The sequence below is a fragment of the Ranitomeya imitator genome, chromosome 3 (genome assembly GCF_032444005.1).
Source record: "Ranitomeya imitator isolate aRanImi1 chromosome 3, aRanImi1.pri, whole genome shotgun sequence".
In the NCBI taxonomy this organism is placed as follows: domain Eukaryota; kingdom Metazoa; phylum Chordata; class Amphibia; order Anura; family Dendrobatidae; genus Ranitomeya; species Ranitomeya imitator.
The window spans coordinates 496,221,910-496,246,676 of NC_091284.1; the positions used below are offsets into that span (position 1 = coordinate 496,221,910).

Here is a 24,767-nt window from a genome sequence, read left to right on the forward strand (position 1 = left end):
ACCTCTGCAGCAATGTTGACAGTACTCATGACTATTTTGAAAAGACAGCCTCTGGATCTGACGCTGAACATGTGCGCTCAGCTTTTGTTCGACCATGGCGGGGCCAGTTCCGTGTTGAACCTGTCTTGTTATACCGCTATTTAGTCTTGGCCATCGTGCTGCAGGTCAGTATCAGGGTGTCTGCAATCTTATTATAGCCTGCGCCATCTTTATGTACAGCAGCAATTCTTCTTTCAGGTCCTCAGAGCGTTCTTTACCATGAGGGGCCATGTTGAACTTCCAGTGACCAGTATGAGAGATTGTGAGAGCGATACATCAAATTTTACACTTTTGCTCCCCATTCATGCCTGACAACTTACAACACTAAGGAGTCACAACATGGCACCGGAGATGGAAAATAGCTAATTGGGCACAATTTTGCCATTTTCACTTAGGGGGTGAACTGATTTTTGCTGCCAGCTGTTTAGTCATGAATTGCTGCATTGCTTTATTTGGAGGGCACACTAAATGTACACTGTTATACAAGCTGTACACTGACTACATTTTAAAACCCCGGTCTCTTCAAAGCACTCTGTTCTTGGCCAGGCAGTATTGCCTGGTCAATAGTGAGCAACTGAGGCACAGCATTTGCTTCAACTCGTTATATTAACCCCTTTACCCCCAAGGGTGGTTTGCACGTCAATGACCAGGCCAATTTTTACAATTCTGACCACTGTCCCTTTATGAGGTTATAACTCCGAAACGCTTCAACGGATCCTGGTGATTCTGACATTGTTTTCTCGTGACATATTGTACTTCATGATAGTGGTAAAATTTCTTTGATAGTACCTGCGTTTATTTGTGAAAAAAACGGAAATTTGGCGAAAATTTTGAAAATTTCGCAATTTTTAAACTTTGAATTTTTATGCAATTAAATCACAGAGATATATCACACAAAATACTTAATAAGTAACATTTCCCACATGTCTCCTTTACATCAGCATAATTTTGGAACCAATTTTTTTTTTTGTTAGGGAGTCATAAGGGTTAAAAGTTGACCAGCAATTTCTCATTTTTACAACACCATTTTTTTTTTAGGGACCACGTCTCATTTGAAGTCATTTTGAGGGGTCTATATGATAGAAATTGCCCAAGTGTGACACCATTCTAAAAACTGCACCCCTCAAGGTGCTCAAAACCACATTCAAGAAGTTTATTAACCCTTCAGGTGTTTAATAGGAATTTTTGGAATGTTTAAATAAAAATGAACATTTAACTTTTTTACACAAAAAATTTACTTCAGCTCCAATTTGTTTTATTTTACCAAGGGTAACAGGAGAAATTGGACCCAAAAAGTTGTTGTCCAATTTGTCCTGAGTACGCTGATACCCCATATGTGGCAGTAAACCACTGTTTGGGCGGATGGGAGAGCTCGGAAGGGAAGGAGCGCTATTTGACTTTTCAATGCAAAATTGACAGGAATTGAGATGGGACGCCATGTTGCGTTTGGAGAGCCACTGATGTGCCTAAACATTGAAACCCCCCACAAGTGACACCATTTTGGAAAGTAGACCCCCTAAGGAACTTATCTGGATGTGTGGTGAGCACTTTGACCCACCAAGTGCTTCACAGAAGTTTATAATGCAGAACTGTAAAAATAAAAAATCATATTTTTTCACAAAAATTATATTTTTGCCCCCAATTTTTTATTTTTCCAAGGGTAAGAGAAGAAATTGGACCTCAAAAGTTGTTGTCCAATTTGTCCCGAGTACGCTGATACCCCATATGTGGCAGTAAACCACTGTTTGGGCGCATGGGAGAGCTCGGAAGGGAAGGAGCGCCGTTTGACTTTTCAATGCAAAATTGACAGGAATTGAGATGGGACGCCATGTTGCGTTTGGAGAGCCACTGATGTGCCTAAACATTGAAACCCCCCACAAGTGACACCATTTTGGAAAGTAGACCCCCTAAGGAACTTATCTGGATGTGTGGTGAGCACTTTGACCCACCAAGGGCTTCACAGAAGTTTATAATGCAGAGCCATAAAAATAAAACAAAATTTTTTTCCCACAAAAATTATTTTTTAGCCCCCAGTTTTGTATTTTCCCTAGGGTAACAGGAGAAATTGGACCCCAAAAGTTGTTGTCCAATTTGTCCTGAGTACGCTGATACCCCATATGTGGGGGGGAACCACCGTTTGGGCGCATGGGAGGGTTCGGAAGGGAAGGAGCGCCATTTGGAATGCAGACTTAGATGGAATGGTCTGCAGGCGTCACATTGCGTTTGCAGAGCCCCTAATGTACCTAAACAGTAGAAACCCCCCACAAGTGACACCATTTTGGAAAGTAGACCCCCTAAGGAACTCATCTTGATGTGTTGTGAGAGCTTTGAACCCCCAAGTATTTCACTACAGTTTATAACGCAGAGCCATGCAAATAAAAAATATTTTTTTTTCCACAAAAATTATATTTTAGCCCCCAGTTTTGTATTTTTCCAAGGTTAGCAGGAGAAATTGGACCCTAAATCTTGTTGTCCAATTTGTCCTGAGTACGCTGATACCCCATATGTTGGGGTAAACCCCTGTTTGGGCACACAGGAGAGCTCGGAAGGGAAGGAGCACTGTTTTACTTTTTCAACGCAGAATTGGCTGGAATTGAGATCGGACGCCATGTCGTGTTTGGAGAGCCCCTGATGTGCCGAAACAGTGGAAACCCCCCAATTATAACTGAAACCCTAATCTAAACACACCCCTAACCCTAATTCCAACGGTAACCCTAACCACACCTCTAACCCTGACACACCCCTAACCCTAATCCCAACCCTATTCCCAACTGTAAATGTAATCTAAACCCTAACCCTAACTTTAGCCCCAACCATAACTGTAGCCCCAACCCTAGCCCTAACCCTAGCCCTAACCCTAGCCCTAACCCTAACCCTAGCCCTAGCCCTAACCCTAGCCCTAGCCCTAACCCTAGCCCTAGCCCTAACCCTAGCCCTAACCCTAGCCCTAATGGGAAAATGGAAATAAATACATTTTTTTTTATTTTTCCCTAACTAAGGGGGTGATGAAGGGGGGTTTGATTTACTTTTATAGCGAGTTTTTTAGCGGATTTTTATGATTGGCAGCCGTCACACACTGAAAGACCCTTTTTATTGCAAAAAATATTTTTTCAATACCACATTTTGAGAGCTATAATTTTTCCATATTTTGGTCCACAGAGTCATGTGAGGTCTTGTTTTTTGCGGGACGAGTTGACGTTTTTATTGAAAACATTTTTGGGCACGTGACATTTTTTGATCGCTTTTTATTCCGATTTTTGTGAGGAAGAATGACCAAAAGCCAGCTATTCATGAATTTCTATTGGGGGAGGCGTTTATACCGTTCCGCGTTTGGTAAAATTGATAAATCAGTTTTATTCTTCGGGTCAGTACGATTACAGCGATACCTCATTTATATCATTTTTTTATGGTTTGGCGCTTTTATACGATAAAAACTATTTTACAGAAAAAATAATTATTTTTGCATCGCTTTATTCTCATGACTATAACTTTTTTATTTTTTTGCTGATGATGCTGTATGGCGGCTCTTTTTTTGCGGGACAATATGACGCTTTCAGCGGTACCATGGTTATTTATATCTGACCTTTTGATCGCGTGTTATTCCACTTTTTGTTCGGCGGTATGATAATAAAGCGTTGTTTTTTGCCTCGTTTTTTTTTTTTTCTTACGGTGTTTACTGAAGGGGTTAACTAGTGGGACAGTTTTATAGGACGGGTCGTTACGGACGCGGCGATACTAAATATGTGTACTTTTATTGTTTTTTTTTTTTTTATTTAGATGAAGAAATGTATTTATGGGAATAATATATTTTTTTTTTTTCATTATTTTGGAATATTTTTTTTATTTTTTTTACACATTTGGAAAAAATTTTTTTTACTTTTTTACTTTGTCCCGGGGGGGACATCACAGATCAGTGATCTGACAGTTTGCACAGCACTCTGTCAGATCACTGATCTGATATGCAGCGCTGCAGGCTTCACAGTGCCTGCTCTGAGCAGGCTCTGTGAAGCCACCTCCCTCCCTGCAGGACCCGGATCCGCGGCCATCTTGGATCCGGGGCTGGAGGGAGCAGGGAGGGAGGTGAGACCCTCGCAGCAACGCGATCACATCGCGTTGCTCCGGGGGTCTCAGGGAAGCCCGCAGGGAGCCCCCTCCCTGCGCGGTGCTTCCCTGCACCGCCGGCACATCGCGATCATCTTTGATCGCGGTGTGCCAGGGGTTAACCCCTTCATGACCGGGGGATTTTTCGTTTTTCCGTGTTCGTTTTTCGCTCCCCTCCTTCCCAGAGCCATAACTTTTTTATTTTTCCGTCAATTTGGCCATGTGAGGGCTTATTTTTTGCGGGACGAGTTGTACTTTTGAACGACATCATTGGTTTTAGCATGTCGTGTACTAGAAAACGGGAAAAAAATTCCAAGTGCGGTGAAATTGCAAAAAAAGTGCAATCCCACATTGGTTTTTTGTTTGGCTTTTTTGCTAGGTTCACTAAATGCTAAAAATGACCTGCCATTATGATTCTCCAGGTCATTACGAGTTCATAGACACCAAACATGACTAGGTTATTTTTTATCTAAGTGGTGAAAAAAAATTCCAAACTTTGCTAAAAAAAAAAAAAAAATTGCGCCATTTTCCGATACTCGTAGCGTCTCCATTTTTCGTGATCTGGGGTCGGTTGAGGGCTTATTTTTTGCGTGCCGAGATGACGTTTTTAATGATAGCATTTCGGTGCAGATACGTTCTTTTGATCGCCCGTTATTGCATTTTAATGCAATGTCGCGGCGACCAAAAAAACGTAATTCTGGCGTTTCGAGTTTTTTTCCCGCTATGCTGTTTAGCGATCAGGTTAATACTTTTTTTTATTTGATAGATCGGGCAATTCTGAGCGCGGCGATACCAAATATGCGTAGATTTGATATTTTTTTTATTGATTTATTTTGATTGGGGCGAAAGGGGGGTGATTTAAACTTTTATGTTTTTTTTATTTTTTTCACATTTTTTTTTTAACTTTTGCCATGCTTCAATAGCCTCAATGGGAGGCTAGAAGCAGGCACAGCACGATCGGCTCTGCTACATAGCAGCGATCTGCTGATCGCTGCTATGTAGCAGAATTGCACGTGTGCTGTGAGCGCCGACCACAGGGTGGCGCTCACAGCGACGGGCAATCAGTAACCATAGAGGTCTCAAGGACCTCTATGGCTACAATGGAGACGCATCGCCGACCCCCGGACATGTGACGGGGGTCGGCGATGACGTCATTTCCGGCCGCCCGGCCGGAAGCGGTAGTTAAATGCCGCTGTCTGCGTTTGACAGCGGCATTTAACTAGTTAATAGGTGCGGGCAGATCGTGATTCTGCCCGCGCCTATTACGGGCACATGTCGGCTGTTCAAAACAGCTGACATGTCCCGGCTTTGGTGCGGGCTCACCGCGGAGCCCTGCATCAAAGCAGGGGAGCCGGCATCGGACGGTATAGTACGTCCGATGCCGGTAAGGGGTTAATGTGCCGGGGGCGGTCCGTGACCGCTCCTGGCACATAGTGCCGGATGTCAGCTGCGATAAGCAGCTGACACCCGGCCGCGATCGGCCGCGCTCCCCCCGTGAGCGCGGCCGATCGGCTATGACGTACTATCCCGTCCAGGGTCAGATAAGCCCAGGGCACCTCGACAGGATAGTACGTCTAAGGTCACAGAGGGGTTAAAATTCACTGACGGGAGCTCTACGAAGTTCCAGTCAACTCCACGAGTTTGTTGTGTGAAGGCCATCTTCCAGGATGGCTTGACGAATTTTCAACATATTTTCATCAGTTAGGGCTGTAGAAAACAAAGGGTTAAACGAGTGTTGCGCAGAATCTCCCACCCGTGTGCCGGAGTGGTTCTGCATCGGCCGTCTCTGCTGCTCGTGTGTCTTAACCGTGTCATACATAGAAAATAACGTGTCGCGGGCATTTTACATATCCAGTAATTCTGCACTTATGAGAATAGCCGTGTGCCATGTTTCAGCCTGTGTAAGGTCCGTGCCTTTTTCCTCACTAGACACACAAATGTGTATGTAATATGTTTTTTAATGTAAGTTCTGTTATCATCGTTGACCTTGAGCAAATGAGTTTTTGTGCCCTGGCAGAAATGAAAGGGGTGATAAATGCAGAGTGTGCCTTTGCTGAGTAATGGAGCCGCAGCACTCTTTCCACAGAGGTTTTCTCTCCTGCTCAGCCTCCGGCAGCCGCGGGACCCCTGCTGTTCATTTAAATAGGTATGTCAAATCTGCCTGGAGATGCCGCCGGTTTGATCTGTGGTAATATTTGTGAAGGTTCCATATGGACTTCAGCCCCCCGCAGTGCTAAGAAATAATGTACAACGCTTCATGGTGCAGACGCAAATTTCCTCTGAAAAAGGATGCAGTGCTGCGTTTTAGCTGTCGGAGTGGATGATGGAGAGGACGCGCTAGGCCTGTCAACTCGTTACACGGATGGGTTGCACGCAGCGAGGCTGTGGAAAATCTGTGCCTTTTAACTTTTCTACTTAATCACGGTTGTAGCATTGCCTTTAGACTGTATGCTACATTAATTCTCTTCCTGCCTTCCGCCTCTCATCCCAAGTTTCATAGGGGAAAAAAAAAAGAAAAAGTCTAGCATGCAGGTCTTGTCGAGGCCTTATCAAACAGCTGTCATCCCACAAGCCATTTGCATTTGTTTTGGCTGAAACAGAGCAACCCAAGGGCAAGATGTGTTTGTTGCATTCCATCATAATAAAGAAATTACACATTTTGGAAGGAATAAAGCTTTTATTTGTAGTGCTTGTGCTTCAGAACCATTTAACCCCAACACCTCTACGTACATCATATACAAGACTGAATGCATTAGAGTACCCGACATCTAACCTGCTGGCAGATTATAGTCACTAGAAGTCACCTTTTCTTTCATTCGTTTTAGTATAAGTATATGTATATATGTGTATGTATATATATATGTGTGTATATCTACTATATAATTATCTAAGGGTCACTTCCGTCTGTCTGTCTTTCCTTCTGTCACGGTTATTCATTCGCTGATTGGTCTCGGCAGCTGCCTGTCATGGCTGCCGTGACCAATCAGCGACGGGCACAGTCCGGAAGAAAATGGCCGCTCCTTACTCGCCGCAGTCAGTGCCTGTCGCCCGCATACTCCCCTCCGGTCACCGCTAACACAGGGTTAATGCCGGCGGTAACGGACCGCGTTATGCCGCGGGTAACGCACTCCGTTACCGCCGCTATTAACCCTGTGTGTCCCCAACTTTTTACTATTGACACTGCCTATGCGGCATCAATAGTAAAAAATGTAATGTTAAAAATAATTTTTAAAAAATTTTAAAAAAACTGCTTTACTCACCCTCCGTAGTCCACTGAGCCGCTCGCACCGGCCGCCATCTTCCGGTGGCAAAGATGGTATGGGAGAAGGACCTGCCATGACGTCACGGTCATGTGACCGCGACGTCATCACAGGTCCTGCGCGCATACCAACCCTGGGACCGGAAGCTGTCGTGGACTACAAGGGGCCCCTGGAAAGGTGAGTATATGTTTATTTTTAATTTTTTAAACTGTGACAAACCTGGCTGGGCAATATACTACGTAGCTGGGCAATATACTATGTCACTGGGCAATATACTACGTAGCTGGGCAATATACTACGTCACTGGGCAATATACTACGTGGTTGGGCAATATACTATGTGACTGGGCAATATACTACGTGACTGCAATATACTACGTGGCTGGGCAATATACTACGTGGCTGGGCAATATACTACGTGGCTGGGCAATATACTACGTGGCTGGGCAATATACTACGTGGCTGGGCAATATACTACGTGACTGGGCAATATACTACGTCGCTGGGCAATATACTACGTGACTGGGCAATATACTGCGTGGGCTGTGCAATATACTACGTGGGCTGTGCAATATACTATGTGGGCTGTATTAAATACTGCGTGCCTGGGCAATATACTACGTGACTAGGCAATATACTATGTGGCTGGGCAATATACTACGTCACTGGGCAATAAACTACGTGGTTGGGCAATATACTATGTCACTGGGCAATAAACTACGTGGTTGGGCAATATACTATGTGACTGGGCAATATACTACGTGACTGCAATATACTACGTGTCTGGGCAATATACTGCGTGGGCTGTGCAATATACTACGTGGGCTGTGCAATATACTGCGTGGGCTGTGCAATATACTACGTGGGCTGTGCAATATACTATGTGGGCTGTATTAAATACTGCGTGCCTGGGCAATATACTACGTGACTAGGCAATATACTATGTGGCTGGGCAATATACTACGTCACTGGGCAATAAACTACGTGATTGGGCAATATACTATGTGGCCTGTGTTATATACTACGTGCCTGGGCAATATACTACGTGACTAAGCAATATACTATGTGGCTGGGCAATATACTACGTCACTGGGCAATAAACTACGTGGTTGGGCAATATACTATGTGACTGGGCAATATACTACGTGGCTGGGCAATATACTACCTGGTTGGGCAATATACTACGTCACTGGGCAATAAACTACGTGGTTGGGCAATATACTATGTGACTGGGCAATATACTACGTGACTGCAATATACTACGTGTCTGGGCAATATACTACGTGGCTGGGCAATATACTACGTGGCTGGGCAATATACTACGTGGCTGGGCAATATACTACATGGATGGGCAATATACTATGTGGCTGGGCAATATACTATGTGGCTGGGCAAAATATAACAATACTGGGCAATATACTACGTGGATGGGCAATATACTACGTGACTTGGCAATATACTACATGGGTCTGTGCTGTATACTACGTGGCTGGGCAATATATTACGTGACTGCAATATACTATGTGGCTGAGCAATATACTACGTGGATGGGCAATATACTATGTGGCTGGGCAATATACTACGTGGCTGGGCAATATACTACCTGGCTGGGCAATATACTACGTGACTGGGAAATATACTATGTGGCTGGGCAATATAGTACGTGGCTGGGCAATATAGTACGTGGCTGGGCAATATACTACGTGGATGGGCAATATACTACGTGACTGGGCAATATACTACATGGGTCTGTGCTGTATACTACGTGGCTGGGCAATATATTACGTGACTGCAATATACTACGTGGCTGAGCAATATACTACGTGGATGGGCAATATACTATGTGGCTGGGCAATATACTATGTGGCTGGGCAATATAGTACGTGGCTGGGCAATATAGTACGTCGCTGGGCAATATACTACGTGGATGGGCAATATACTACGTGACTGGGCAGTATACTACATGGGTCTGTGCTGTATACTACGTGGCTGGACAATATATTACGTGACTGCAATATACTATGTGGCTGAGCAATATACTACGTGGATGGGCAATATACTATGTGGCTGGGCAATATACTACGTGGCTGGGCAATATACTACCTGGCTGGGCAATATACTACGTGACTGGGAAATATACTATGTTGCTGGGCAATATACTACGTGGCTGGGCAATATAGTACGTGGCTGGGCAATATAGTACGTGCCTGGGCAATATAGTACGTGCCTGGGCAATATAGTACGTGGCTGGGCAATATACTACGTGGCTGGGCAATATACTACGTGACTGGGCAATATACTACGTGACTGGGAATATACTACGTGACTGGGCAATATAGTACGTGACTGGGCAATATACTATGTGACTGGGCAATATACTACGTCGCTGGGCAATATACTACGTGACTGGGCAATATACTTCGTGGGCTGTGCAATATACTACGTGGGCTGTGCAATATACTATGTTGGCTGTATTAAATACTGCGTGGGCTCTGCAAGATACTATGTGGCTGTGCTATATACTACGTGGCTGTGCTATATACTACGTGGCTGTGCTATATACTACGTGGCTGTGTTATATACTACGTGAGCTGTGAGACTCTTTCGCCCGGGGCCCTCAAAAACTTGGAGCAGGCCCTGGCTTCACTGATTGGTTGCGGCCGGCCACAACCAAATCAGCGACAGGCACAGTCCGCCGCGAATTGCCGCGGGATTTGAACCACTCTTCGCTAATTGGTTGCGCCCGGCCGGATGAATCCTGCGTATTCATTGCATTATTCTAAAATCTTCATAAATAAACTACATACATATTCTAGAATACCCGATGCGTGAGAATCAGGCCACCATCTAGTGTGTGTACATACATACATACACTTCTTGTATATTTCAGCGCAAGAAAAGTAGAAAAATTTTGAAACATCAGATGCAACTCTTACTTTAAATGTAAGGCTTAATTTCAGGAGACAACGCTTTTAACTAAAGTAAGTTTAGCCAGCAATTGGAGTCCATAAGTTTTTACCCCCCAGTAAAGTTAATGCAGAGCAGATGTAACATTGCACAGTGGCCATCTACATATGTCGATACATATAATAAATAGATATATCGGGTGCCAAAGTAGGAGTTCGATGACGGTCATTTGAATCCCAATATCTCTCTACAATTTAATGTTCTTATGGAACTGTATATATCTTTTCCAGAGAAATTGCTCATGTTTTATAAGGCCTCCTTACTTTCAGTGAATAATAGCTTTCGTCACACAGACCGGTCTTCCTCTTGTCTGATATTTGTGAGCAGCTCATTATTAGAAAACTCCAGTTGTCCAGGCATAGGCCTTTAATGTATGTTCAGTTTTTCTTTGTCATTTTTTGTGCCAACTCTGCACCAATATTCACATTAGAAAGTGCTTCAAATACACTGGCAACAAATAAAGCGCACATTTTTGGAGCTGTACTTATCATGGTGCTTGGCAGTCGTTTGGATGCCGAAATGAAGCATAACCACACCTTTATAATTAAAAACACATCAAAAACTACACCAAACCACCCAAAAAAACATATGTTGATTTAAAAAAAAATACAAAACTGCACCAAAGTTTTTTTTTTATTTTTTTTATGTGAATTATTCTGCCTGAAAAATCCGTAGGAAATCTATTGTGTTGTAAATGTTCACACATAGGTATTTTTTGGTCTGTTTGCACAACAGACCCCGCACAAACCTTTTGTATCCTACTTACTAGTGCATTTCCCATCCATAGTGCTCCTGCACCCGTCCGTTACATGGACAGGTGTACAAAGCCTGTCACATTCAATTTCAGATGACTGGCTCTATACAGTCTATACAACTCCATAAAAAACCTGCTCGTCTGAAGGAGTCCTTAATGCCGAAATGAAGAGGTTAGGTTATTGGGCTGGCAGATGTCAGCTTAATGAAATACATATACGGTACAACTTAAAAGGTTTTACAGCACTACTTAAAGAAGTAGTAGTAAATATTTTCATCCTCTAAATATATTGCAGTCGTCATATTATATAGCACTGTGTACGGTACTTACAATTGCTAATTTTTCCCTTCTACCAAGTTAATTCTTTTTTTCCGATCTATATAGAAACAGGAAGTCTCTTGTCTCTGTAGAAATAATTCTCTTTAAATCCTGACCCAGCTGCTCTGCTCTTTCCCCTTGTCAGTGACTTTTGCAGTGATTGAGGTATACAGGGAAAATTGACCTCCTGTTTCTCTATAGAGCTTAGAAGGATTCAGCAAGTCAGTTTTTAATCATTTGATCTCATAGATGTAATGGAAAACAGAGCAATTGTTAGTATACAGGGCTATATAATATGATGATTCCAATATATTGACCCCTTCAAGACCTATGACGTATAGATATGTCATAGGTCGTATACCCCACTTCATGCTAGCTCTGTTGCTGAGCCCATATGTTTTCTTGCACATGTCAGCTGATTTTATCAGCTGACTTGTGCCCCTAATAGTCGCGGGTGGAATGATAATGATAAATGCTGCTGTCAATATCTGGCAGCAGCATTTAACATACCCAACAAATAAAGTAGCACTCTCTGGTGCTGTATATGATAAATATATGAAATTTAAATTGCATTACTGCACTAGAAAATATGAAATATTGAGAATCCCATCTGATTTCTGTTTTGGACGTGATGGTCAGTCTTTTGATATTTGTTTATTTGGAAGCATTTAACATGTTTGCGCAAGTGCATCACAAACCCCGCCCACCGGCACCTGTGTCACATGACCGCGGGTCCCTGATGGCTTGCAATGACAACTCGGGGTCTGCAGGAGACCCCTGTTGTTGTCATTGCTGGCTTGCTATGAGCGCCACCATGTGGCCTGCTCTCATAGAAGAGCCCTGCCATGTGTAACACAGGCAATAGGATGATCGCAGCTTCTAGTCTCCCATAGAGACTATTGAAGCCAGTGAAAAGTAAAAAAGAAAATGTTTGTAAAAATAGTGTGTATGTGTATGTATGTGTGTGTGTATATATATATATATATATATATATATATATATATATATATATATATATATATATATAATATTTTCTCTCTCTCTCTCTCTCTCTCATATACATATATATATACACCGTATTTTCTGGTGTATAAGACGACTGGGCGTATAAGACGACCCCCAACTTTTCCATATAAACTATGGAATTTGGGATGTGCCCGCCGTATAAGACGGGGGTCATCTTATACGCCCAGTCATCTTATACGGCGTATGGTTCCCGGTCACCTGACCGCGACGTCATTGAAGGTCCTTCACTCACTGCATTCCTTAGGAACGGAGGGAGACGCTAGCAGTGCTGTGAGCCAGGGCCCGTCCGAGGGTGAGTATATCCATGTTTTTTATTTTTATTCTTTATTTTTTACATGAATATGGATCCCAGGGCCTAAAGGAGAGTCTCCTCTCCTCCAGACCCTGGGAACCACACGCCGAAATGCAGGATCGCTCCCTGCACACGCCGTGCCCGGCGTATAAGACGACCCCCGACTTTTGGGACAATTTTTAGGGGTCAAAAAGTCGTCTTATACGCCGGAAAATACAGTGTGTGTGTGTGTGTGTATGTGTATATATATATATATATATATATATATATATATATATATATATATATATATATATATATATATATATTTATTCAAATCGCCCCCATTCAAAATAAACCAATAAATGAAAAAAATACACGTTTGGGCGACTCTGAACGCAGTGATACCAATCTATCAATATATAAAAATAATTAATCCAATTTGTAAACGGCGTAACGAGAAAAAAATCAAAATAGTTTTTTTTGGGTTGCTGCAACATTGCAGTAAAATGCATTAACGGGCAATCAAAGCCACATATCTATGGTATCAATAAAAAAGTCAGCTCAGCATGCAAAAAATAAGCCCTCACTTAGCCCCAGAGCCTAAAAAATGGAGACGCTACGAGTCTTGGCAAACTTTGATATTTTTTATCACCACTTTAATAAAACAGAACCTATACTTGTTTGGTATCTGTGAACTGGAAATGACCTGGGAGATCATAATGGCAGGTCAGCTTTAGCATTTAGCGAACATGGCAAAAAAAGAGCCCAAAAAACAAATGTGCAATTGCACATAATAACCAGGAAAGGCTATGCAGACAGCTGTGGGCTGATATTAATAACCTAGGAAGGGGCCATGGATACTGCCTCCCAGGCTAAAAACATCAGCTCTCAACCGCCACAGAAAAGGCGCATCTTTAAGTGGGTCAAGTGGGATGATAGTTGGGGGGGGTCACCTTTTGTATTGTCAGGTGACATCAAGCCCAGAGGTTAGTAATGGAGAGGCGTCTTTAGGACGCTCTCATTACTAAACCATAGTCATATTGTTTAAACACACACACGCCTAGAATAAAGTCCTTTAATTGAAAGAATGACACATACTCCTTTAATAAATCTTAATTATACCATACTTACAGCATCTCCCATTCCAGTGATGCCGCTGTCCCCTGCAAGAGAATTAAAGTAAACAAAATAACAATATTCCTCACCTGACCGTCCTTCTGTCCCATGCCGTAATCCATGTCTGGGGCATAAACCGTTTTCAACCTGGACGGTGCCAAGATGCGGCCATCCATGCTGAGAACCACTGGTGAATGAACTGAGAATACGACATCAGTGACTAGCGGTGACGTCATCAAGGTTACCGCCTGTCAATAAGGCTGCATTCCCATCGGGCTGAACTGCGGTGACCTTGGTGAGATCCCCGCTAGCACCATTAGAAATCTCACTGTGCAGAGGCAAGTTCAACAGGAGCGGTGAAATTCTCCCGGTGAACTCACTATTATTAACGGCAGCAGGCTTCAGCTGATGGGAGCAGTAGTCCCATCAGCTGTCACCAGTTATCAGAGGTAAGCTTTATACCTCCGATCACAGCTGCTGGCTCATGCTGCCTTTTGACAGCGTGGGAACCGCGGCTGTCTGACCGGCGGTTATGATTTTACCGCCAATCGCAAGTGATGTTTGCCGCGCTGTCATGCACACGACAGCGTGGTCACATCCTGCTGTCCTTGACTTTTCTGCAGCAAATACGCGGCAAAAAAAGATACCTGCGTTTTTTCACCACCCATTCAAGTCAATGGGTGAAAAACGCTGGAAGAAGTGACATTCTCAATGTCCAAAAAACATGCAAAGCACAAAATACTGATGACAAAAAAATCAATGTGTGCATGAGATTTCTAAACTCTCATGGGCTTTGCTGGTACTGTAAAAAGCAGCAGAAAATTAGCATAAAAAAGTAGCAAAAAATGCCCAGTGTGAACATATCCGGAGGCTATGTGCACACGTTGCAGATTTCACTGTGGAATTTTCTGTGCAGATTCTGCATTTCTTGGCAGAAAACGCAGGTCAGAATCCGCGCCTTTTTTGGTATGTGCACACGTTGCAGATTTTGTGCGGATTTCTACAATGGAATGGGTGCAGAAACGCAGCAGATCTGCAAAATGAATTGACATGGTCCTTTTGTGAATATGCTGCATTTTCCGTGCAGAATTTTCCGCACCGTTAGCACAGCATTTTTTTTGCCATTGATTTACATTCTACTGTAAATCACTTTCGGATCTGCAGAGTTTCTGCGTGGAAAAAAAAAACCTGCAGATTTGCAGGAAATCCGTAACGTGTGCATATACCCTAACTGTTTTTCTACAGGTTTTCTGTGAAATAACAGGTATTCCTTAAATATATTTGAATCAGTGATTTATGTATTGAGATCATAGCATTTCTTTATATGAGAAATGAAGGGGGAAAGTAAAATATGCTTTATATTTGTCACCCAATGTTCTAATCTATACCGTAGTGTGTTATGTCGTGTAAGTAGTGACAGAGTAGCGCCCAGAAAGCTGCGGAGTGTGCCATGTGATGCTAGGATTTGTCAAAAAGCCCTTTAGTAAGTCTTGCCAGCCTCCCAGCATTGTCCATTTGTGGAGACCTTTCTGCTCACCCTTGCCTTTATAAAGACATGTTACCGTTTATTCCGTGGTGTTTTACAATATGTCTTTTATGCTCCAGTGACTGTGGGAGTTTAGGCTGAAACCAGTGGTAATGCAGCGCTTATAAATGGCAGCCGGCGTTCTAGGTAATGTGGTCTGATAGGCGCGTGCTTGCTCCGTGCCGCAGCTGGTGGGTCGGGTGGTGACAGCCTCATTGGTCTCGTCTGTCCTCTGCTCAGTGGAGGGTTCGGCTGAATAGTGAGTCCTATATCTGGGAAATATCACTGCTATTAGTTTTCATTTACATACAGTTTAAATCCCATTTCTGGTCATTAGAGAATAACTAGGATGGATAACCATGTGTAAACCTGCCTGCCCTTTACAGAGCACGGCGCGGTCAATACCTGCGGGCGCAGATGCTTCTCTCTTTCACTTCAGTAAAAATATTCTACTTGGTCTATAAATCTATTGAGTTGGATCTTTTTTGTTTTTTAAAGACGCAATCCCATGAAAATTTGTATCCTCTTAATATATTTCAGTCATCATATTATATTGTGTACTTACTATTGCTCATTTTGTCTTTCTATCCAGATAATTCTTCTGTTTTTCATTAGTTTTTCTGCTGCAGATGTAGCAGAGCCCAGTTGTTGGGCAGTGCATAACTTCGCCCCACCACAGCTTTCTGTGTACATTGTATGGTGTCAGAGCTGCTTATCAGTGATGGGAGAGTGGTTTGACCTGAATTTGTGGCATCTTGTCCTTTAGTGATCATCTCCTGCTGATAAAACACTGATTGCATTGAAAAATCAAAAAACAGTCCAGTAAGTGACATATCGCTAGAATCACTCTCTTCCGCTACATCATGTTGTTCTCAGGTTACATACCAAAAACCTGCTGACAGATTCCTTTTAAAAAGCCTTTCTTTCCATAAGAATAGAGGGATTTTAAATTTTAGCTTGTACAGCTCATTGCTTAAGTAACTGGCCATCCGGCGGTCTTGGGGTGTTTTCACACTGCATTCAGGCATGGCCCTGTTGGGGTTTACATCCGAACCCCCCACAAAACGGGATTTGGGCGTATGCAGCGGTTGGGCCATAAACTATAATGGTGCTGACAGAGTGAACGTGTTCTGTCTTCTGTCATGCATCATTTACAAGTGTGTATACTGGAGGCAGACACTGCCTAAACACAGTGTGAAAACACCCTTACAGTGTGTGTCACAAGCAGGATCTGTGCTTTACTGAAGGGTTGCACAACCTTTTTTGAGCCAACAGCCACATTGTCATAAGGAACCAATCTGGGGGCTGCACTAAAAATGTAAAACGAGGCACTCGCGATCTGGAGGTAGTCCAAAGCGATGGCTTCTAGTGAACGCAGGTGAGTCCGCATGTGATCACTGAACCAAGCGGAGTCACAGCGTGCAATACATTGCGTTGGTAAAATTTCTCTTGCGGCAAGTCATGTCGCTGCAAGAGAAATAGACATGCTGCTGTCTGGAGAGACGCGACTCATGTCTGTCTCCGCGGGTGATCCGCAGGTGTCTGTGCACGCATAGTGAGCATGGGATTTCTTGGAATCCCATCCACTATGCTGTACCTTCTGGACGCTGCAGGTTGGACGCTGCACAAGTACACAGACTCTGGATCGTGGGCACATGCCCTAAGGGCTGTTACCTTCTGTGACATTTGTAGAATATAGAAAGTAGATACAATAAATGTCAGATGGATAGAAATTCTACTTACAGGACTCCACCACTCGGCACTCTAATGATACGTTTGCAGGTTTCTAATGAAGATTTAGAAATTGCTTCTGCTCCTAAATCCACATCAAAAACTGTGTCAAATACTTTGAGTTTCTGACCGATTGTAATGGGAAAAGCTCCAATAGTGCACACAGTGCTGTTTTCAAATTACGTTATTTTGAACATTCACATGACTGAACATATGTTCGTGTGAATGAGCCCTTATTCTGAGCTTGTGTATGTTTTATTGCTACAGCAAGGTGCAGCTCAAGTTTGATGTGATCTTTGATTATAAATCTGCGCAGAGGACTTCAGATAAAACAAGTTCTTCCACTGATTGTTAATCAACTCATTCTGCAGCCAGCAATGTACAGGGAAACAAAGCACTTATAAAAGACAAATTCAAAATGTCCCCCTTTAAAAAACAAACAAACACACCTTTTATCCATAAGCTCATCTACCCTAATAAAAAAACACACTGTGCATTACATACTCTCCCTGGGTCCAGTGCTATCGCTCTGCTGCTGTCATGCTCTGGTTTATGGGCTGCAACACATGCAGGGATTTCCTTTTTGTTAGCCATTGCTCTGGTCTACATTGGCAAATTCCCTGAGCTGAGAGATTAGCTGCAGAGCTGTCAACTTGCAGTCACCACTGCAGCCAATAAAACAGAGCAGGGCAGCAGCAGAGCGATAGCACTGGACCCTGAAAGAGTATGTAATGCAGTTGTCACTCAGTTAGCACGTTCGCTCATCACTAGCAGCCAGTAAAAAGTTAGTAAAATCTCCTTGAAAAAGTATTATTTAATGAAAGATAATATTATTTTATTTATTTCGCACCATTAATTCCATGATGCTGTACATTTGAAAGGGGTTACATACAGAGTTATAGATATCGTTTACAGTAAAGAATTTACAATGACAGACTGGTACAGAGAGGAGAGCACCCGTGTCTTCTTACATGGCAACACAAGATCTATACCTTACCATTAAACAAAAAACGCAACACAAAATTATTTATTGGAAGAAAAATGGCCGTGATGTTCATTAAGGGTTAAACCAATTAATACACAGCTTAACTAATGCAATCATATAAATTTCCATATTTCCAAAAACACCAATACCAATCCGCCCATACCAATGGGCGATTTCCCCACAAATAAGAACATCACGACGGGGTCTTAAAAAAGAGGGAGGGTGGGATCTTCGCTTCTTCTCAGCTCCAGCGGAATGACAGTTCCCAGGTAACAGCTGGACCTTATATAATAACACAAAATCTGCCCAACAACCATTTGAACCAATAACAACCATTAAAAAGGGCGCCAAAGGCACCAGATAATACCGGTCTGTCTAAAAATAGCTGACCACAGACATTTAAATTGACCTTTGTTTGAACCCAGTTTAAAAGCCAAACCTGCATCTCCTGGCTATAGATGAGAGGCTAAGTCTGTCAAGATCTGTGTTGCCATGGGACCCCCCCTTTATTTCATCTCTTGACGGGGGTGGGGGGGCTAACATTCTACGGGATAATGGGGAAGAGACAGAAGGTCGGGGTGCAGCAGCTCCGGTGGTGGTGAGGCGGCAGCTCGGGTGCTAGTGAGGCGGCAGAATGGTTATTGCAGGCTGTAGGCTTTCCTGAAGAGATGGGTTTCCAGGTTCTGTCTGAAGGATCCGAAGGTGATGGATAATCGGATGTGTTGAGGTATGGAATTCCAGAGGATGGGGAATATTCGGGAGAAATCTTGGTGGCGGTTGTGTGAGGAACGAATAAGTGTGGAGGAGAGTAGGAGGTCTTGTGAGGATCGTAGATTACGTGAGGGAAGATATTGGGAGATTAGTTCAGAGATATAGGGAGGGGACTGGTTGTGGATGGGTTTGTAGATCAGTGTTAGTAGTTTGAACTGGATTTGATGGGGAATTGGGAGCCAGTGGAGGGATTTGTAGAGGGGAGTAGCGAGGAGAGAGGTGGATTAGGTGAGCAGCAGAGTTGAGGACAGACTGGAGTGGTGCAAGAGAGTTAGCGGGGAGGCCACAGAGGAGGGTGTTGCAGTAATCAAGGCGGGAGATGATGATGGCATGCACAAGAGTTTTAGTAGATTGAGAGCTGAGAAAGGGATGGATTCTGGCAATATTTTTAAGTTGGAGGTGATTGGGGGTGGCAAGAGTTTGGACGTGCGGTTTGAAGGACAGGGCAAAGTCAAGAGTTACTCCGAGGCAGCGTATTTCAGGTGCGGGAGAGCGCGTAATGCCGCTTACCATAATAGACAGATCAGGTAGGGGGGATATGCGAGGTGGAGGAAATATAATTCGGTTTTGTCTACATTGAGTTTGAGGAAGCGAGAGGTGAAGGATGAGGATATGGCTCATAGAGACTCCTGGATTCTGGACAGCAGAGAGGTGACATCTGGGCCAGAGAGGTAGATCTGAGTGTCGTCCGCATACAGGTGGTACTGGAAGCCATGGGACTTTGAGTTGTCCCAGGCCAAGTGTATAATAATTATAATAATATAAGATTTATTATACCTTTTAATTCCCTATTTTGCTAGAAGTTCTTCCAGCACGAGTCATTTACAAGGAACGCTCCCGTAGTCAAGTGAATGAAACCTTTACTACCTAATATCTATATGAATACAGTTTGGTTTATTTGTCTCATTGCTCTCTCGCATTATGGATGAAATGTAGCATCCCAGATACCTAGTTAGTGTGCTGTGGGAAATATATGATTGCACTTTTCCAAGGCTCTAATTCTTTGTGTTTATTGCCTTTTAGGATGCACATACAAAGTTTCTGTCAATTCGAACATATGGAGAAGAAGTTAAAAGAAAAGGATTAAGTGCGGGAAATGAAAAACCAGTGATGTAGGTTTTTAGAAGATTAAAACATAATTTCTTATTACCCAGAAGCAATTATTAACTCTTCATGTACAGCCACAACTGGAGCTGGAGTTCCTCTGCTCACCTTTGTGGTTACACATGACACCATGGTTTTTGGTACAGAGGCTGTTACAGCAGTGCCTGGAGTCCTGCCTCGGTACCTCCCGACATGCTCAAGAAATCCATTGTAATGGATGGATAGAATAGTAAGGTGGCGTCAGTGTAATCCATGCAGAGAGCTGACGACCATTGCACTGTTCTTTCATTATGCAGTAGCAGGGAGGAGGCGGCCATGCACTGTCACCTGTATGTCTGTGTATGTGTGTGATCTGGGACAAGGAGACTCAGAGAATAATATATTTTGTGCAATAACAGAGAAGCAGATCATCATTATATCTTTATAATTACACAGTCTTGTTAGTCAGCTGCATTTTGCTGGCATGCAGAAATAAAGTAGTATTTTTATCTGACATTGATGCCATATTCTCAGATGATGCCTATTCGCGATCTCCTAGCCACATTCTCCTTATGCCTCAGTGGAGAGAAAGCGCCACATCTGCACTACCCTTTCTATTAAAGGGAATCTATCAATCAGGTTTTCCCTACCTCATCTGAGCAGCATTATGTAGGAAGAGAGACCCTGATTCTAGTGATGTATCACTCAGTTTACTGGGGGCAGCAGTTGTGCTAAAAATCCAGAGTTCTTAGAATGTTGCATGTAGCTGAGCTGAGAAAGCTAACCCTGCCCACCCCACAGCTTTTGTGTTCATTGTCTATCGACAGTGAGCTGCTAATCAGTGTTGGGGGTGCAATTGCTCTAGCAGGCACGTGAGCTGTAGTCTAGGCAATGATCATCTCCTAAAGATAAAACACTCATTGTGCTAAAACAGCAGCACAAAGCCTAACAAGTGACACACCACTGAAATCCGTGCCTTATCACCTTCCTCATGCTGCTCTCAGATTACATAGACAAAACCTGCTGAAAGATTCCCTTTAATGAATGTGGGAGTAAGGCCTCATTCAGGCCTCATTTTGTTTACGCAAGAATTCTATTCATGTCTTTCACAGATAGAACTCATACCCATTATAGTCTAGGGGGCTTTCCACATGTCTGTGTATTTCAGGTACTGAGTGGTCTGCACAAAATCATGGCTACATGCCCAATTTTGATCTTTCTCGCCAATGCAAGTCTAAGGGTCTGTGACAAAATTAGATAACACTGGGATGCCATTCATGTTATGTCTGTTTTTCACTGACTGTTTGGTAGGGAAAGCTTCACAGACCTCCAATCCGTGTTTTTTTTTTTTTTTTTACTTTTATGTTAGAAAAACTAATCAAACTTTGACCAAACTGATGGTAAAAACTGACTCCCTGACAAAACTGGTCAAAAGTACTGATGAAACTCAGACGGTTTGTTTTGCGTATGAGAGAAATCATTAATCTCTGCATGACCCTTACAGAAAGAAGAGAGCAGTTATATGTGGCGGCAGATAGGGGGACCTATACTTCAGTTCTCCAAGTATGAGGCTACCAAGGGTGAGAAGATGCCTTCAAAGGGCTTTTCAGTAGTCAGGAAAACATGTAAATATTTTTTGGATGAAATATGTGTTCAATTCTCTCAATATGTGCAGATTCCGCCTTATTTTAAAGATGTGCTTTACTGTCGGACCTTAAGGTTTGCTATGACTGTATCCTTGCTTAGCAATTCTCTGTGAGCTGAACAGGCTGAAGTCCAGGCTGATACCTATGATTTCTACTGCTGCATTGTAGCAGATCTTCAGGACACGAGATATGGTATGCTATGCCATTGTTTTAGCTCCTTGCCTGGATTGGATACATTGTAGCAAACCCATGAGCTGTGGAGGTTAGGTCTCTAGGACTTTTCCTCCTCTTTTTACACTACTCTCTCCCACAAAACAATACAGTCAAGTTTTTAATAAAAAGTTATAACTTTACTTGCAAATAGGGAACTTATTTTAAAGGGAAGGGTCACCTTCACACATGCACGAATACTGTCCCTAAATATGTCAGAAGATGCCATGAATGAAGGGGCAAAGCGATGCCTTACGTATTGTCTAAGATGTCCTGATCTTTAGCTGTAGTCCGGGACTTCTTAGACAAAACGTGGGGCATGACCAGGCCTAAAGATCGTGCAGACTATGAAAAGGCAGGCGCTCCGCACAGCCTTCTGATCCCTGTGCACATGTCGTACTGATGACATTTCCTGATCTGTCTCCGTATGAAGATGTGTAAAGGCGAACCTCCATTTACCAGGGGCAGATGCAGTGGTAAGGTACCGGAGACATGTGCCCCAGCATATCTGGAAGAAGCTTTAGAATTGTTTTATATACTCCTTAAATTTCACTTGAAATTAATATCGTCTTCATTAAGTAACATGTTTAAAAGATGTCAAATATTAATTTACACCTTTCGTGCTAAATATCCATCTTTTAGCGCACTGCCGCCTCTCCATGTTCTTGACATCACTGAAGCGGAGCTGGCGTTCTCATAGAAAGGTGCTATTTATAGGCAGCAGTAGAAAATGTGATTTTCTGCAGTGTTTTGGTTGATCATCATGCCACGGGTGCCAGTATTAGTGATGTCAGGTGATGCGTCTCTAATTGCCTGAATAATTAGCGAGCGCGTAATGCCGTGTGTTTGTTCTGAGCAGAGACCTCGCTGGCAGAAGATGGTTGATTAAGGAAGAATTGGAGAACCTGCTAGTAGAAAAACTGAATGACGAAGACGTAAGTAATGCTTCACAGCAAGTAAAGTAATGTCTGTCTTTTGTGCGTCCTCTGGCGTGGGCTCCCAGTATGCACGCTCCGGCCTTCACTCGAGATCGGTGCAGAAGGGGTTGTGGAGCACTTCTTGCAGAGAGCCAAGGGCATGGAAGTGTTGGGGAATGAGCGGAAAACTTTCCAGAGAAGGTTGCAGCATATTGCAATTACTTTTTCTCATTCATGCTGCTTCCTAAATGTTACATATAGGTTTAAATGGGTATTCCCATCTCCAAAATCCTAACCCAATATGTAGCAGAAGTAATATTATTAATATTAGCAAATACCTCTTAATTAAAATGTAGTATAGTTCTTCTGATTCGCTATGTCACTTACTCATTGTGCAGGGCATTGCAGTAGCTAAGGTATCCATGGTTACGGATAAGCTACTGTTATGGCCTGCACATGAGGTAAGGGACATAGGTTACCAGGAGAAGTATGTTGCATGTCGCTTGCCTCATGTGTGGGCCATAACGGTAGCTTAGGAATTCATGGCTACAACTACTCATATAGTGACAGTCAGTTGCTAGTGGCCGTAACCATAGATAACTTAGCTAATGCCATGCCCTGCACATTGGGTAAGTGACATAGTGAATCAGAACAACTATACTACATTTCTAATTGGAGGTATTTGCTAATATTATTATTATTACACCTACTACATATTGGGATGGGATCTTCGAGATGAAAATACCCCTTTTTAAAGGGAACCTGTCACCCCCAAAATTGAAGGTGAGCTAAACCCACCAGCATCAAGGGCTTATCTACAGCATTCTGGAATGTTGTAGATAAGCCCCCGATGTAACCTGATATATGAGAAAAAGAGGTTAGATTATACTCACCCAGGAGCCGTCCGGTCCGATGGGCGTCGCGGTCCGGGGCCTCCCATCTTCTTACGATGGCGTCCTCTTCTCGTCTTCACGCTGCGGCTCCGGTGCAGGCGTACTTTGTCTGTCCTGTTGAGGGCAGAGCAAAGTACTGCAGTGCGCAGGTGCTGGGCCTCTCTGGCCTTTGCCTGCGCACTGTAGTACTTTGCTCTGACCTCAACAGGACAGACAAAGTACGCCTGCATCGGAGCCGCAGCGTGAAGACGAGAAGATGACGTCATCGTAAGAAGATGGGAGGCCCCGCACCGCGACGCCCATCAGACGGGACCGCCCCTGGGTGATTATAATATAACCTCTTTTTCTCATCTTTTAGGATACATGGGGGGGCTTATCTGCAGCATTACAGAATGCTGTAGAAAAGCCCCTGATGCTGGTAGGCTTAGCTCACCTTCTTTTGGGGTTGACAGGCTCCCTTTTTAAGCATTCAGTGGGACCTGAGCCGAGTGGTCCCTCTTTTTTTCAGTGTGACACATTTTCCCTGATGAACCCCTAGAATAAGAGGGGAGAAACGCGTTGGAATTATGGTTCATATATCAGGACTTTACAGTTACACACAATAAGTATCATTACTTTCACTCTGGGACTATATGGATGTGACGACTATGCTGTTATCTGTACCCATTATGCCTCTAATGCTCCTCTGTGGTTGCCGATAAATCTTGATTATACGTGATGCCATTTGTACTCATCGTGCTTCATGTGTATTGCCGTATTGGGAATCTGAGGTCAGCCACAAATTTGTGGTCATCTATAAACCTTTTGGCCATTATTTAGACCTATGGGAGATGGTCTCCATTAAGGACTTGTATTGTATTTTTCTGATATACTAACAAAATAATTTATATTTTGGTGATGTTTGGTCACTGTAAGCCTGTATATATTGTAGTTTTAATTGTTAATTCTACTCTAATGGCCAAAAATAGTTTTTTCAATTGATTTTTAACCAGTGATCAAAATTGCTCTACTGATGCTTAAACCATCTAATTGATGGCCTTTTTTGCGATGTGCAATTTTTTTTATATACATATACATTGCTATTATTTTATTTATTTTCATAAATATTGTCTTGTCTTCTCGTCACATATTTTTGGTGCTTACATTTAGGGC

General features: G+C 43.1%; 1 protein-coding gene across 1 annotated transcript in view; it reads left to right on the forward strand.

Annotated features, from left to right (window-relative positions):
* MRPS9 (mitochondrial ribosomal protein S9) overlaps positions 1-24,767 on the forward strand; it is a 141,675-nt gene that overhangs the window by 94,366 nt on the left and 22,542 nt on the right. The window contains exons 6-7 of the mRNA XM_069757635.1: positions 19,890-19,978; positions 22,665-22,740. Of these exons, the coding sequence (XP_069613736.1) occupies positions 19,890-19,978; positions 22,665-22,740 (165 nt within the window). The remainder of the gene's footprint in view (positions 1-19,889; positions 19,979-22,664; positions 22,741-24,767) is intronic.